General features: G+C 36.0%; 3 protein-coding genes across 4 annotated transcripts in view; all 3 read left to right on the top strand.

The window, feature by feature from the left end:
- Positions 1-3196: 3196 nt before the first annotated feature.
- On the top strand, positions 3197-4436 carry LOC115415529 (leukotriene B4 receptor 1-like). Its single transcript, XM_030129122.1, has one exon. The coding sequence runs from the start codon at positions 3230-3232 to the stop codon at positions 4187-4189; it is 960 nt and encodes a 319-aa protein (XP_029984982.1). The 5' UTR covers positions 3197-3229; the 3' UTR covers positions 4190-4436.
- A 683-nt stretch (positions 4437-5119) lies between these two features.
- LOC115437421 (C3a anaphylatoxin chemotactic receptor) lies at positions 5120-6572 on the top strand. Its single transcript, XM_030160647.1, has one exon. The coding sequence runs from the start codon at positions 5208-5210 to the stop codon at positions 6291-6293; it is 1086 nt and encodes a 361-aa protein (XP_030016507.1). The 5' UTR covers positions 5120-5207; the 3' UTR covers positions 6294-6572.
- Positions 6573-12253: 5681 nt separating this feature from the next.
- The window catches only part of esrp2 (epithelial splicing regulatory protein 2), a 28155-nt gene continuing 22865 nt past the window's right edge, over positions 12254-17543 (top strand). Inside the window, exons 1-3 of one of the 2 annotated variants that reach the window (XM_030130988.1) lie at positions 12254-12362; positions 12531-12683; positions 13162-13290. In XM_030130988.1, coding sequence (XP_029986848.1) covers positions 12552-12683; positions 13162-13290 — 261 coding nt within the window. In that variant the 5' untranslated portion in view covers positions 12254-12362; positions 12531-12551. The other variant, XR_003935079.1, reaches the window with a different exon arrangement.

The raw sequence follows: 17543 nt of genomic DNA, 5'->3' as shown, positions 1-17543 counted from the left end.
AGGAAGATGAAACAGCGTCATGAGAACAGCGTTAAAGTCATAGTGATTCAAATAAAACATGTTATAGACTGTTGTAGAAGTAGCTCTGAAGTGAAAGCACACCGCTGTATTTTGTAATAAAACCCACTGAATAAAATAAAATTGTTAAGTAATCAGTGATGGACATTTAAACTGGGGTTAACATTTCATAATAACAATAAAAATATCTACAGTCTCAAAATGTTTAAGTATGTGTGAATGTCATTGTCACATTATAACATTGAATTATAGTCTGACCTGGATTATCATGTACCTCTATATAAATACACACACATACCACTTCATGTTGTTTCTACCAGGCTTTTTAAAATCATTGTGAAATACCCTTTAAGTGCATTTATCTTTTAATACTAGGTTTAAAATCTGTCTATTTCTGTGCATTCAGTGCTGTTTTAAAGTATGCTTTTGCGTGTTCTGTTCAGTTTCTGTCATTTATCAAATCACTTTGTTGAAATAAAGAAAAGTGTCACATCAAGGTGCCTTTGGTACAGTGTAGTTTGGTACCAGCTACCAGTCGGCAAACACCCACTGTAGCTGTGTGAAGTTATTGACCATATGAAGGTAAGTTATGTATTTCTAAATTCTACACCAGACTACTTGAGTGAATCATATCTAGATGTTAAAATCTGTATCATAAAATGAGATCACAGTGTGTGGCAGAGCTTGGAGCTATACTGAGTACTGGAAAGTATGTTGCAGGGTCAAAGTTATGGCACTATAGCTTATACTTATGATAAAACTGATATGTCAAACAAATTATCAACATTTGTTTGACAGTAAAAGCAGGCTGGAGTAAGTTCACTGGAAGACATAGATAGGTTATATAGCAACATATGGTATTTCATAACTACTTAGTATCAGGTAAAAGAATGGTAATAATTAACCACTGAGATGGTTGTCATTAAAGCCGTAGAGGATGGTTACAGAGTCCAAAGTTACAAACGATGACGTTATTGCAAATAAAAATGCAATGACCGTTTAAACATCATGGAAGCGTCATCATAAAAGACGCCACAACTCCTTAATTAAATTCTTAATATGATAATTTTACATATATTATCGCTTCTTTCAAGTCATCTAGTGTAGTACAGCAACTGCTCTTTAATTTGAGATATATTATTTTCTAAATACAGGTCATTTCAAGGAGGTCACTGTCTGCTGCAGGAGGGCTTGAGAAAGCACTGTACAGCATTACTAATCATCCCATATCTGTTTTTAAAAATTAATTTAGCAGCAACCATAATAGCTCAAACTGTAGGTCTAAACAAGTACTCTAACATGCCATTAATGAATAATAACCAAATATTTAATAAAAAACATGAATTTATCATCATTGACAAAGTAACAGAGTGTGGAAAATATACAGCAGTTATTCAAGGTTTGGAAAAAATGCTAAAAAGTGCTGTTCTTCAAGGAAAGTGCAAATATTTAGCATACCACACTTTTCTTAATATGTGAGAGTACATTATATCCAAAAATGAAACTGATATTGAAGTTGTGGAACCAGTTGCCCTTAGTTGTTAGACAGGCTCAGTCTCTACCTGTCTTTAAATCACATTTAAAAACGCACTTTTTCTCATTAGCTTTTAATCAGTGAGTGACATGTCTGTTTTTTACCTCCGCCAAGGAGGTTATGTTTTTGCCAGGGTTTGTTTGTTTGTTTGTCTGTTTGTCTGTCCGTTACTGTGCAACATAACTCAAAAAGTTATGGACAGATTTTGATGAAATTTTCAGGGTTTGTTGGAAATGGGATAAGGAAGAAATGATTAAATTTTGGTGGTGATCGGGGGTGGGGGGCCCACGGGGGGGTCGCAGACCACAAAATTTCATCAAAAGCTGTCCATAACTTTTTGAGTTATGTTGCACACTAACGGACAGACAAACAGACAGACAGAGAAACAAACAAACCCTGGCAAAAACATAACCTCCTTGGCGTGGGGGGGCCCACGGGGGGGGCCACTGATCAGCCTTGGCAGAGGTCTGCGCTCTCCGAGTGCTTCTAGTTTTATGCTGTTTTTAACAGATTTTAACTTGTCTTTGTTTTTATGATGTTTGTATTGTGTTGTTCTTAGCCCACTTAACACCCTGTGTTTTCACTAGTTTTATTTACTTATTTAATCCCTTGTTTTATGTTTGGTGTACGGCACTTTGGCCAGCTGTAAAGTTCTTAAAGTGCTTTATAAATAAAGTTGGTATGGTATGGTATATCATTTTTGTTTTAGTTTTAAAAGATATCAATTCATGGAGTGAGAATCCAAAAAAGTAATGGAGTGAGGTGTTTGTTCAGTGTGATGCACCATAATAATAATTAAAGATTTTCTTAAGATACTGATAAAATTATCAGTCTTTGGCGACATATTCATCATTATATTTAATACACAATTTCTGCTGTTTTTTTTAAACAATGAATAACCTTCAAAACCATTATATTATTTGATTATTATGAAATATGAGATTAGACATAGGCAAATATTTTGAATATATTTATTTACACATTGCTATTTACATTCTGAATTTATGCTGTATACATTCATTTACAACCTTTACTGTTCTTAATTTACACTGTATTCTCATATTTTTTCTCATATATTCAATTGTAATTCAGGTTCAAATTAAATAAACACAGTTTTAGAAACTAGAGATATACATCTTTCATGCTGAGTAATCAAATATATTGTTTTAGAGAAAAAAGAAATTGACCCTGATGTGCACTTTCGCTTGGCCAGGCCCTGATGCTGCCTCATTAAGGAAAAGACATACAGTATAATGCATTTAAGAAAGTACAGGAAGTGATCTAATGGCATCACTAATTATTAGAAAGATATAGCTACAGTCTCACTAACTTAAATACAGTTCAGAGCTCATTGAGAAAAAAAAGAAGACCCTATGAAAGGGGGAAAATGTCTAAGAAGAATAATGGTTGAGGTTTAACCACTGTTTGGATAAAAAACCTTTTGGGAAAGAAAATTTACTTAACTTGCAAGTATCATACATGGCAATCAATTATTCTTATCTGATCTGGTCTACAAGAGCTTTTCCACATGCGTAAAATCCCACCTCTGATTATGACATAGCTTTGTGACAAATCCTGTTCCTGTTCAACTCATCCATAAAAGGACACGAGGACTTACTTAACTTACTGTCTTTTTTTCTCCACACTGACACGGCTCTGAACACATACACTTTCAACATGAATTCCACACAGACGTCCGCTTCAGAGGCTTCTGAGGACTTTAATGCTGGTAGTGTGGCAGTTTGTGTGATTTTGGGCCTCTCTTTCCTGATAGGGGCTCCAGGGAACCTGATGGTGATCTGGACTATTCTCAGACATGTCAAACAGTGCCTCCACAATGTGGTGCTCATCCTGCACTTGGCCTTTGCTGACCTGTTGGCCATCATCACGCTGCCTCTATGGATCTACTCCATTGCAACTTCCTGGCAACTGGGACATATTGCCTGTAAGACTCTGGTGTACACTGTGAGTTGTTGCATGTTCAGCAGCATCTTCCTCATCACCCTTATGAGCGTGGGGCATTTTCTAGCCATCTGTCATCCACTTGTGATGATGCGCTTGAACACCAGGATTATGAGCAGGTGTCTTACACTTCTGTGGATACTTGCTGTTCTTCTTGCAGCACCTGCTTTACTAATTGATGAAACTGACTGTTTTTCCTGGGGATACAACTCTTCAACTAACATGATCGTCTTCTCCTGTTTGGAGATCTTTTTTGGCTTTATAGTTCCTCTTCTCATTCTGGGTTTCTGTTACTGTCGAGTGGCTGCCCAGCTCAGAAAAATTAACTATAACTCAAAACAGAAATCAATGGTTCTTATTCTGTGTGTGACAATAACTTTTACCTTGTGCTGGTTGCCTCATCATATCATTAGCATTGCCACTCTGAACTGCATCTTACAGGAAGGTACAACATATGGGTGTGTGCCCAAGAGTGTTGTCCTAAGTTCTGGTGCTCTTCTTCTCCTTAGCAGTTCAGTAAACCCAGTTGCATACATGTTCTTTGGGAGGAATTTACAAGGGAGTTCTGAGGACTCAAAACTGGTGCGACTATTTAAGGAAATGGCAACTCAGACCAACAGACTGGTAGAGCAACAGCAGACCGCCAGAGGGCAGCAAATACCCAGGTTGAGCTGATGTTTGACTGTATGAAACTTTTTTTTTTTTAATCACAAATTCTGGCAGTAGAGAATTGCATTGGAAGCAATCGTAATTTCTTAAATCTATTAAATGAACGAGCATAAAAAGTGTGTATATTGAAAGTTAATACTTGTACATTTGTAATATTTGCAAATCACATACCATACTCCTTCATTTTATATATTTGTAAACAAATGTAGGCTGGTAATTTTGACCTTTATGTTTTCTGACTTTGCATTTTTCTTTAAATTGTGAAAATGTTATAATGTTATAATGTGGTTTGTTGCAATAAAAAAAAAAAATACCGTTGCGCTGAAAAAAAAAGTGTACGTGCCTCTTCTATATCCATTTCGTCACATTCTCAGATTTGACTCAAAAAGCTTTTGTATAGCTTTAAGCTTTTTTTATAAATGATAGTAACATACAACACTTCCCAATCTGCATATCCTTAGAAAGGGTAACTGGTTTTCATGTCTGTTACTTTTACATATCATTTTGATGAAAAATGTAATGTTTTTAATATTTATATATATATATATATATATATACACACACACATATATATATATATATAAATATATATATATATATATATATATATATATATATATATATATATATATATATATATATATATATATATATATATATACCTTTGCTGATTTCTTCCTTGGTATTTGTTAGTATACTTACTAAGAGCAACATAAGGTATTCTGAATCTTAATCTGAATCTGAATCTGAACATCGCTTTATTGAAAAGAAAACACCACCAGAAGTTGGAAGCTTTTTTATGCCAAAGTTTGCCAAGCTTCATGCTGGTCCATGCGGTGATTGCATTCTACTGAACCTCTTATCTATATACTCATGAATGAATCACCTTTCAATAACATAAATAACCCGATGAGGAAATTCTGTTCCTCTTCTCTGTGTTCTTAAAGGGAAGTGAAGCCTAGCTAGAGCAGCACTTTGTTTTTCTTTTCATGCAGACACCACAGTCAGCACATACACTTGCAGTATGAACTGTTCAGATGAGAGGTCTTCTTCAGAGGAAATGGCTCCTGAGGAGTTCGAAGGTGGGATTGCAGTGGCGTGTGTGATCTTGGGTCTGTCATTTTTGATAGGGACTCCGGGCAACCTGATGGTGATCTGGACTATTCTCAGACATGTCAAACAGCGCTCTCACACTGTGGTGCTCATCCTGCACCTGGCCTTTGCTGACCTCCTGGTCCTCATCACACTGCCTCTATGGATCTACTCTTTCGTCCACTCCTGGGTGTTTGGAGAACTCACCTGCAAGGCAATGGTTCTCATGATCTATACGTGTATGTACAGCAGCGTGTTTCTCATCACTCTGATGAGTGTGGAGCGCTTCATGGCTGTGCGTTACCCCTTCACCTCAGCTGGCTGGAAGAGACAGAAAGCTCTAAATAAAGTCCTGCTGGTCCTGTGGATTTTGGCATTCTTATTCAGCTCACCTGTCATCCCAACCCAGGTGGTTGGAGAGGATTCAGGTGAGGAACACTGCCTTTACCGCCAGTACAGCTCAGTTACTCAGGAGGTGGTGTGTGTGCTGCTAGAGACAGTGGTGGGCTACATATTGCCTCTCTCCATCCTGATTGTATGTTATAGCTGCCTGTGCAGTCGGATTGCTCAGATGACCTTCAAGTCAAAGCGCAAGTCCACAGTTCTGATTGCCAGTGTAGTGGTTGTATTTGCTCTCTGTTGGACCCCTCATCACATTGGAAATATCCTCTCACTCATTATTCTGGCCATTGAAAACTCTTCCTATGCTGAGGCGGAGAATCTAGAGAATGTCAGGAGCACCATGACCTTCATTGCTGGGGCCATGGTCTTCATCAGCAGCACTGTCAACCCCATTCTTTACATGTTCGCAGCTCGCTCCTTCAGGACTTCCCTGCGTGATACCGGAATCCAGAAGCTCCTCCGCCATATTTCCAGCACCTCTCCAGGTGAGGGCAACAGAGAGGTGTCATTTGTGTCCAAGAGACAAAGCAATCAGACCAGTACTTCACAGTGTGTGACGGACTCAAAAGACCAGATGGACACATTAGTGAAAATGTGTGAAAATAATGATTCATGATATTGAAACTCTTAGTTTCTATTCTTCATGTTTCTGTACATGTGTGTGCACATAGTTACCGTTTCTGCCGAAATTAAGCTCATTACGTGTATATCAGATGTTACTTGTGGGACACTGTGTAAATTAAGTGGTTAACATGCTTTCTGAAACTGTTCACATGTTTTAAATAGTGACTACACTATACACATATTTATAAATGTGATTGTGATGTGATCATTTTCCACTCACATTTTCTGTATACCATACGTTGTTCATATACAATACAATAAATAATTTTTCAAAACACATAAGACATTTTTCATGTGTGATTTTATTTCAAACAGAAGGTTTATTTTAATATTTTGTTAAACAAGGCAAATTAGATTCATTTGCACAGTGGATTTTTTTTTTAAGTGTTTAAAGTGTGGAACATGATTACATCAGGTTTTCAGTCTGTTCCTTTGGTTTTCCAGAGAAGTGAGATCAGATCCTGCAGAGATGTGTTCATGTGGCATGCAGTAAATCAGTATATTAATCTTTCATCTTGTATAAAAAAAAAATGTCATAATTCCCAGACATCTTTACCAGACCTCTTCACCCATTAAAACAAGTCAACAAAGCGTTGTCTTGGTATTCCTCTAGACAACAGTCATGCTTGGAACTTCCTCTCAATTAAATGATTGCAACATAAACACTGCATGTTCCCCTTCCGTAAGCACCGAAAAGCGGAATCATGTCTTAAAGTGTGTCACTCATGTGAAGCACAAACTAGCACATTTGAGATACAGACAGTCATTGTCAGCTTCTTTTCTGATATTTTTAAAGGTCAGACATCCTCGCATACACTGTTGCCATGACAACATAAAGCTGACAACAGCAGTAGTAGTTTTACTCAATTGCAATGGTTAGGTGAGTAAAAGTAAAAGTAAACATTTGAGGTACTAGTACTTAAGTATTTCCATTTGTGAAGCTTTGTATTTCTACTCCATCACTTCTGAAACACAAATATACTTCAGCTGCATCCATCAGACATCTATTTTGCAGCTTTAATTGCTTTTCATATTACAGTTTTTCATCTCCTCTCAAAAGTCATACATCATCTAATGTGTTCATCCTTAATATTTGTGATAAACTCAACTTCTTGACTTCAATTAACTCTAAAAAGGCTTTTGAATGTGTCTGAAAATGTATGATTTCAAAGCTGCACAATAGGGCTGTTTTTCTGAGCTCAGGAAAGTTGTCTTCTTACAAGTAAGTGTTTCTCACAGGACAGTAACACATGATGATCTCATAGAGGATAATAGATTACTGAAGACTTAACTACCCAACAGTACGTAAAGTAGTTCAAATCAGCTCAGCCTTAAATTTATACACCAGGAAACTAAGACATACACATCACTAACGCAGTAACACTAATCCACAAACAATATATATCATATCACAATGATTTATTTAAGCTTTAATTTACCAGGAAGTCCCTTGAAATTGGAGCTCTTTAGCAAGGAAGACCTGGCAAAGAGACTGAACTGATGCCGTAAAAATTCTAAAAAAAAAAAAAAGCAATTGGGCATAACAACACAAACAACACTATAAGTCCAGGACGCTGTATTGAGTTCTTGTTGTTTTTTCTAGGATGAGGGAGCATTACAGGAGAAAGTTGTTCTGCCAAGTTCTGTATGTATCCTGTTGACATTCTACAGCATCTGTGTGGAAAGGCAAGAACTGCTGACAAGAGGCTGTACAGATATGACGGGAGGGGAGTATAAATAAATACAGCTGCAAAAAAAATTATTAGACGAGCCTTGTTTTCTTCAATTTCTTGTTCATTTTCATGCCTAGTACAACTAAAGGTGCATTTGTTTGAACAAATATAAGGTTAACAACAAAAATAGCTCATAAGAGTTTAATTTCAGAGCTGATATCTAGCCATTTTCCATGTTTGTTTGTTTTTGATAATAACCAAAATCACTTCAGTTCTTACATCAATAGCTATGGCATTGTACTGACAAAAACAGTGCTTTTAGGCATTCCATGTTTTCTTTTCTGTCTGTTTTAGTCACATGATACACACAGGAGTTAGTACTTGATTGCATAACCATTGGTTTTAATGACTTTTGATGGTCTAATAATTTTTTCCACAACTGTATCATCCAATGGTGTTTTCTCCTGAGAGTCAATGGGGGCCAGGAGACCAGAGAGTAGAGAACACAAGGATGAGTCCTGAATGCTGAGTTGATGATGAAGCATAAATTGCTTGATCCCAATGTCGAGGCAATGGAGTATTGAGGAAGCAGCATGTATATAAATAATGCTTCCGTAGTCCAAAGTATTTAAAAAGGTTGTCTGTACCAGTTTTTTCCCTGGCAACAAGTTCAAAACAGGTTATGTCTTAAAACACTGGCAGGGGACATTTTGCACACTTTTCATACGTCACTTTTGCTGATAATATTTTCATGCTTTTAAGTGAAGTTTTGAGTTGTAAATCTTTCCTTGTAGAATATATTTGCAGTTTGGTATTAGTATCTGGATCTGAATACTTTTTCCAGCAGTGAGTACCAGGAGATGGCAGTGTCAGTACAGTGTTTGACCCATTGATTTATAACAATATTACAATGTGGTACCATTCAAAGAACTTTTTTTTTTTTAGGTGTATTCTTTATTTTTTTATTTTGTGGTCACACATTACAGATCAGAAATTTTACAAACTGATACAATGCAAAAGTTTGTCATTTGTGACTTTTTGGACTACTAGTTAGTGCAATGATGGAAAATTACAGACAGCAAAGGGTGTGATGAAATATTCACTTAACCGAAGATGATTTTGAGACATGTACGAGTTTTTCTCATGTAGAGAATGAGGAAGTGGTGTGCACATGAAACAATATTGGTGGTGACATCTTTACCCAATGTTTGACCATATTCTCATTCAATGATTACAAGTCACATCCACTTTTACCTCCGGAGAGCTGGGATTGCATTTTTGTCCTCTGTAGGGAACAAGAGTTTTACAACTTTACTTGAAAAAAAAGAAAGAAAGAATGTTGTCCACTGCAAAGAACATTAAAAATAAATGAATAAATAAAATCGTGTCTGAAAAAGTGTTGCAACATGCTGTTTCCAATCAAAGTAAGTATTTAATGTAAAAAAAAAAAATCCAAAACTTGTACTTTCCTGGGTCAAAGGAGGATACTGTGGATCCAGAAAACACGACTATTTTCAGGAGACACAGATGCTCTTTAACACAAACCACAAGACTGTATTATGTTCTATTTTATTAATTGAAGTAAAAGATACATTTATAATTTTAGTAAATTAATGCTGTATTGTGATGCTGAAAAAATAGGCTTTATCGTGTAACATTCTATGATGTTTAAAGTTTATGATTCGTCATTACTTTTACTGTCAAAACTTGATTCACTGAAAATCGACTGTTTGAGTCATTTCTACCAGTATTTAAGCAACTCCAAATGTTTTTGCAAATCCAGGAAGTGGAGCAGGAAGGATACCAGATTTTAACTTATGACTGTGAAAGAACAAGAAATACATGTATAAATAGACACTAATTGTATACCATAAAAAAAACCATCAAGATCTTCATCCTATAAAAATTAAAGAGAACATGGTCTTATTGATTACTGTTTTCTATTTCAAAGAAACCCAGAGTTAAAAATACAGCACAGACATGACCTGAAAGAGGAATAGGTGGACACATATTGTTTTTGTTGCTGTTTCTTTGGAAGACCTCAAATCAGATAATAAAATATCATGACAGACACAAGACCACAGTGATAGATTTCTTTCAACCAATCCCTTGAAAAAATAATTCACTTCAATGGTACAACACTCCTGACAAACAGAAAACATGTATGAACACACAAACCATATGTTGAAAAAACATGGAGCACTAATCTTGACACGAGGATCGGTGTTTGTTTTTGTACAAGATCATTATGTACTAAGACTGGTTCTGATGGGAGTAGACACAGAGATTACTTTGAGATTTGGAGATTTAAATGAAGTAAAAGTAGGTGGAGAGACAAAAAGTCTTGCATTCACCATAGTCTTCTGGGCCATAGTGAGCAGAGATGGGAGTGTCAGGAACAACAAAACATGGCATTCTGGGAACTCTGCCAGAGAGACTAGTGAAACTGCACCAGGCCAGTAAGGACCTGTGAAGGTACTGAAACTCTAGACATGTTCTTCTTAAGTACGAGTATGCTTTTCCAGGGATAGAACTGCTACAACATGAAAATATAACCATATAGGAATAACATTGTCCAGTGAGTCTGATACTGCACTGTATTTTGTGTATTGTAGCATGTAAGAAATAAACAAAATGCTACCTGCAGCTAAACAATATGAATCAACTGTCTTTAAATGATTTCTTTCATGTGAAATATACAGTAAATGTCCATTTTTAATTGTTATTTCAATTTTAATTTTTTTCATATTTAACAATACAACATATGTACAAACAAACAAATAAATATATATGTATGTATACACTAACAATATTACATATACAATACAAACAATAATATACATACAAACGATAGATAGATAGATAGATAGATAGATAGATAGATAGATAGATAGATAGATAGATAGATAGATAGATAGATAGATAGATAGATAGATAGATAGATAGATAGATAGATAGATAGATAGATAGATAGATAGATAGATATCTTTTATTCTGTTTTTAAACACTTCTGCGTTCCATTGTTGGTTGTATGTGGGTTGTTTGTTGTGATGGGTTAGTGTGTTTTTTTCTTGAACTGTTTGTACTGCTGTTGTTGTAATAAACAATTTCCTGCAAAGGATCAATAAAGTATCTATCTATCTATCTATCTATCTATCTATCTATCTATCTATCTATCTATCTATCTATCTATCTATCTATCTATCTATCTATCTATCTATCTATCTATCTATCTATCTATCTAATACATGATGTACGACAAAAATAAAACAGATATACCTCAAAATCCAAACAAATATATCAATGCAGTCTTAATGTTCATTTAGAGAAAAACTTATAGTATACTACTTTTACAACAAAGCTACAATAGAAAACATAAATAAAGTCTTAATGTTCTGTAATATCATAATCAGAATCATCTTTATTCATCAAATACATAAACTCGTATGAGGAATTAGTTATCTCTCCAGTAAATTACAAATATAAGAGTGTTTTGGGTTTTTTTTTTTTTTTTTAAGTACAAAAAGTAAAATAAGAAAAAAAGAAATGCTATCTCTAAATTCTAAACTCCTGAGATCCATCAATGCATGTGTCCTCTGTAGGACATTCTAGAATGTAGGACATTCTATAAATGAGTAAATAAATAAAATAAATAAATAAATAAATAAATGATGTATCTGGAAAAAAAAAGTGTTGCACCATGTTATTTCCAATCATGACAATTATTTTATGTAAAAAAACAAATCTTTTACTCTCCTAGGTCTCAGGAACATATCTATATATAAGACATATGAGTTAAAAACAACCACTGTTCTGTGAATATTAGCTTTATTCATAATCTCCCTTAGTAGATGCCTATATTTCATTGTCAGATGCAATGAATTTACAACGATTATCCATTTTTTAATAAGATCTACATTGTTTTGTATTGTTTTTGGGCTATAACCTAGTGTGACTTTTGTCAGATCTTTTTTCATCCTTGTTAATATATTTAAAGCTTGCCTCATGTCTGCAGGTGGTTTAGATGGTGATTTTCGTTTACCCACACCATTCATTTGCCACTTGATTGTGAAATAACTCCAACTATGCCTCATGGAGATATTGCAGTCCAGACTACTTCCTGATTTAATAGAAATGACCAATCAAATTACAGAACACACCTAAGGATCCCGCCCTCACCTTTGCAAACTAGCCAATCAGCGACCCCTCTGGGACTTCAGCTCGCGGAGGCCCAACCACACAGGTAACTCCGAAAAAAATAGAAGAGGAAAAAAAAAAAAAACTCCAGGGCTTGTTATGGAGTGCGTGTGAAAGAAACGCGGATTTCCACCCTTCTTTACCAGTTAAACCAGTATCTCTGGATAGAACACAGTCAAGTACCGCAACAGGTAGAGTCTCAAACCGCAAACTCTTCCGTTCCTCCTCTGAAAATAATCTCCTCTTTCTCTCTCCGTTTACTTCAATTGAGTTTCCAGATCTTTTGTTCGCTCTTCTTATCACTTGGAAAAAGGTGAACCCTCGTGTTATTTTTATTTTAATCTTTGCTTTAATTGTAGTTTTTACCCTTGTGGTCCCTGATGGCTTCGCACAGTGATACTCTGGTGGTGTTCTTTGGGGCAACAGCTGGTGCAAATGGGGGTAAACTGGGTTCGGATGAGAGGGAAATAATTCTCTTGGTGTGGCAAATTGTGGACCTACATGAGAAAAAGGTACGGACCTGTCTGACCCGTTCGTTGTACGGTTTCTTATGTACCCGTAGTGTTTGTGGCATATTGTCTACCCTGTAGTGGAGCATTATATGACATTTAAATCAACATGGTGTGTTTTCCGAAAACGTTTGTAGCATTTCTGCATAGCTAGCTAACCTCTGTCCAATCGCCTCGTTAGCTCACCTTCTCCAGGTGTGCCACCGAAATTTACAACCTTTTTTTCGTCTTTTGAAAGATGTGACTTCACCTATTTGAAAAGAAAACACACCTTTTTGGTTTGCCATGTCAGCTTCTCCATATAAACAACGCTTTATTGACAATTAAGTGCTTTGTGCAACTACATTGTCAATTGTTTGTTTGACTTTAACAGTCCATTTCCTGAATGTGGGGGCTGTGTTAACTTTTTTTTTTTTTTTTTATCTTAGTGGATTTTTTTCACACTGTACCCTGCACCATGAAATGCTAAATCCTTTCGCAGGTGGGGAAGCTTCATAGATGTCTTGTCAAGCCGGACACTTTGGAGCTGACAGACCAGAGTAAAGAGGAAACAGGCCTGAGTCTGGATGAAATCATCAAAGCTGAGCCTCTGGATAAAGTTCTGCAACAGGTGAGTCTCATGTCACTGAATTTATAAAGTCTGCATCTGTGGTGTCTTAAACTAAAGCTGCCTATGTTCAGTTAAAGCCTCTCCTAACTCTGCATCAGTCATAAATTCTCTTCTCTTTGCCACTGGAAACAAAATGTCAACATTCAGAAGATAATTAAACTACACATATTGCCCAAAGTCAGATCTGACATGACAAGCCTGCCTTCATATAAAGCTGAAAGTTAACGTGAGGAGTGTCAGATTTCCCTGTTGACCTTTTAAAAAAAAAAAAAAAAAGGTCTTCCACCAGTTTTGAGATATGACATTGCTTTGGCTTGACAGTTAAACTTCTCTGACAGTTTTGAGAAGCTTAAGAATTAGGATGGGCAGAGCCCGAGGCGTCTGCAGATAAGGAGGAGTCGCAGGTCTAGTCTTGTCTCGGCCTGATGCATGTTGTAGACATCTGGAAGGCGGAATGTTTACCTGGGACCGCACCTCTCTTTAAGGCTGGAGGACAGACAGACTGGGATGTTTTAAGGTCTCAGCTTCATCCATCGCAGCTGTTTGGGGTCGACTGATTATGAGCATGGCCGATCACTTCTTTATGCATTTCTGTCAATATCTGTATCGGATCTAGGTGTTTGCTTGTAATCTGGTTAAAGAATAATATAATTTATACTACTTTTAGCTGTCACTTTCTGTCTATAGCCTCTCCTACAGTTCTGGGTTTGCACAAATTTCGGTACACATTTCTCCATTATTATTTTTTACTTAAAACTTTATGTATTTCAAGTTTCATTTAACTGTCTAGAAAGTGCTGCTGGGAACTCACTTTTTTACGACTAGCTGTTTTTATCATTATCAGCAGAACTTTGCTCCAATAGTGGGAGATTAATAATATCAGCCTTCAATTGCAGAATTTGTTAGAAACAAGACTTAGTTTTTCAATAATCACCTTTTTTTTTTTTTTTTTACTTGTTCATCTGATATTCAGGATCAGATTTACTGAGTAATTGTTTTGACTTTGATTCATTTATTTAATTATTAATTTCATTAACCTTTATGTTCTGTTATCTATTTTCTGAAATAAATGACTTAACTGATTTAACCAACAGTGCAAGAAACTTCATCAAAGTAAATCATCTATTGGCTTTTCCTGATCTAGCCTAAGTTATCAATTTTGCATTAGCATTAAAAATCCACCACTGGTCAACCAATGCTTGCAGGTTTTATTTTATTAAGTCAACATTAGTGATAACAATCAACTAATAGCATGTGTTGCTTTTTAAAAAAAAACAAAAAACATCAAAATCCCCTATAGCTGCCACCCCGTAAACCTTAGAGTTCACACTGTATCTACACTTTTTCTTTTTTAAGATAATATTGGAAAAATTTAGATATAACTCTACTTTGTTGAAATGTTCAAAGGCATTTACCACAGTTTTGTGCTGGAAAATGTGTTACTGTAAATACTGACTCTAAGGTTTTCGTTGTACTATCGTTGTACGTTGGCTGTTGGTGTCCTTGTCATCTAAAAACCATTATCGTTATCGGTCGAGCCCTGGCAGCAGTAGGCTGCATCTTTATGATCAAGACATGAATCTGTTCTTTAGTTCCTCCACATCACTAGGTGTGTTCTGACACAAATACATATGTTGCCAAACATGTTTTTCCACCACCCTTGCAGGTGTTTGTTTGCTCAACGCTCATCTTTCCTGCCCCTCCAGTATTTCACTTTAAAAACCTCTCATTACGATGCAGGACCACATTGTTCAGTTTTGAGTGCTGCTTTGCTGAGGTCTAAATGTTATGCATGTACCAGCAGGATAGTTAGGGTAGTAACATTAAAAATTGTTTTTCTTTTTACATTCGCTCTGCTGGTTGATAAGAATGATGCTGCTAAGGTTAAGTTAGAATAGGAACTGTAAGACTGCTAATACTGTGGGTGTTTGGTCTAAATGCTAAAGTCATTTGTACCTCGTACAGGCCTGTGCTTCACTGTAGGCAAGTTTGTGTGCTGAACCTTCAAATATTAACCCAAGTAATCAGTCCGTTCTTTTCATTCCTTCTCTTGCCATTAGTTTCTCTTGCTATTGATCATTCTGAGTTTAATCCTTGAGCATCCACAGACAAAGGAAATTGGCCATTTTCTTCCAGATCTATTGAAGTATTCTGTTGAACTTTGGTGGTTTTAAGGACCTATTCCAACCTATTCAGTGATTAGATAAATAAGTGACCGTCTGTGGTTGGTGGTCTTGTTGTCTCGTGTGGCTGGAGCTCCCAAGGACATCAATTCATTTTCGTAGGTGAAAGATTTATTTAAGAGGGAAGGGCAGGACAAACTAACAGGGCAGCTTGGAGCTAGTCTTTAATGCAGTCTGAACCACATTATGGTAGTGGATATGTAAGGACATGTTCTGGTATCCTATCTGTTTTGCCAACTTGGATTTATTTTAAAAATAGGTGTGTCTGGCTCAGTCAAATGCAAATTATATCTAGAAAATAATTTTGGACCATGTTCGGTGATGCATGACTCTCAATATCAAGCATTTCTAAAATGACTAATGGATAATGTCTGTTATACTAAGTATGGAACTCTTTTGTATTACTAGTGACATGATTTACTGAACTGGAAAGGAGTTCCATTAAAACAACAAATACTGATGATCAAAATAACAAACATTTCTAAATAAGACACGTTTAGGTGATTAGTTGGGCTGTTACATTCATTTCTGCATGAAATGTATAATTTTTAAACCTTAGTTTGCCCTAAAATTTAACATCTTGCCCTCCTTTGTAGATTGTAAAGCTTGATATATTTTCTGTATAAATGTAGTGTGTTTAACATATTTCAAGCAATAGAATCTACAAGGTGGGCAAGAATGTTATTTTAGATTGCTGATTTGATTTGTTGTATTTTCCAATATGATATTCAAATGAGTTCAGGTCAAAGGTCATGTTTGGTCATTATATGGAGCTGGATATGTATTAAAGGCACTATTTAAGTATTATATGCATGAATGATATATAAGTTGATGAAATTGCTTAAGAGCTTTGATGTGATTTTTAGGAAATATTGCTGGTGCAAGGTGAGGGCAAATGGAGGTGAGTTCAGCTGCTGCTATAGCAGCATCTGGAGGTTTAGATAGTTGGAGAATATCAATATATGGCATCATAAGATGGATCCTTCCTTGAAACAAAAATTCAGCTATTTCTGAGTAAGTCTATGAAAGTGGACCAGGTAGGTACAGAAAGGAGGTAAACCCTTTAATTCAGAGGTGTTGTCAAAAGATGCCTCAGTGCATTTCCTGTGAGTCAGTGGGAAACTAGGCAATGAAAACACATCCAAAGTGACATGTGATCACACAATGAGTAATTTGTGAATAATCATAGTTTCAGGATGATTTTCTCTTATCCTGTTTTTTTCCTGATTATTAATGTGCTTATTATGTTAAAGTAGCTCTGAATTAGACTATTATAATAAACCGAGACAAAGTGGGTTAATTCCAGTCTTTAGGCTACGTTGTTAGTAGCTATTTGTTGAGTCTGTCTCCCTAACAGCCTGTGTTCTGTTTCTGTTCAGAACAGAGGGGATATAAAATAATTTCACTATCAAACATTTTGATTAATTTTTGTTAAAATGGGTTCAACTTGTTCTCTGTGCTAATGAAACATCCATGGTGCTGCCTTTACTGATTGGCAGAAAATATGTCCAACAACCAGGTCACGAGTTAACACAACAGAATTTTAGAAATGAGGAAGCTGAAGCGCGGACACCAGAAACAACAGCCTCTGTGTGTAGAATGACTTAAAAACATAAAGAGATGACCTTCATGTTAATGCAAATTGTGTGTGTGTGTGATGTGTGTATGTCACACCTGCACCTCAGTGTGGGATTGGACTGATTCATGGTTTAGCTCAGGCTCTTACACACTGTGCTGGCTTGGCTTCATTTTGAAGCATGTCATAGCCTGTGTGGAGTTAACATATGATGTGAAGACTCACACAGATTCTTATTGCTGTCATGAAATTAAAACACTGTGTTCTCATGTTATCTGTGTAATGATTTTAGTCCGTACAAACAGAATATTGGATCTGATTTGAGTAAAACATTTAGATCTTTACAAAGGAAGGAAAATCAATAGGTTGATGATTGACAAAGTCTGAATATAGTAAAGGCTTAGGTAAAGAAAATGCACAACCTTTTATTTTCTGAAAAATAGGCTGTGTACACCTGCACACTTGGATTTCACGGCCACATTTCAAAACCTTTT

This window comes from Sphaeramia orbicularis, chromosome 3, assembly GCF_902148855.1.
Source record: "Sphaeramia orbicularis chromosome 3, fSphaOr1.1, whole genome shotgun sequence".
NCBI lineage: Eukaryota > Metazoa > Chordata > Actinopteri > Kurtiformes > Apogonidae > Sphaeramia > Sphaeramia orbicularis.
Note: the sequence above shows the minus strand (reverse complement) of the source record. Positions and strands in the feature narration are given on the sequence as shown.

Excerpts from the sequence above, each read along its gene's own strand:
- LOC115415529 (XM_030129122.1), top strand. The coding sequence starts at position 3,230 with ATGAATTCCACACAGACGTCCGCTTCAGAGGCTTCTGAGGACTTTAAT.
- LOC115437421 (XM_030160647.1), top strand. The coding sequence starts at position 5,208 with ATGAACTGTTCAGATGAGAGGTCTTCTTCAGAGGAAATGGCTCCTGAG.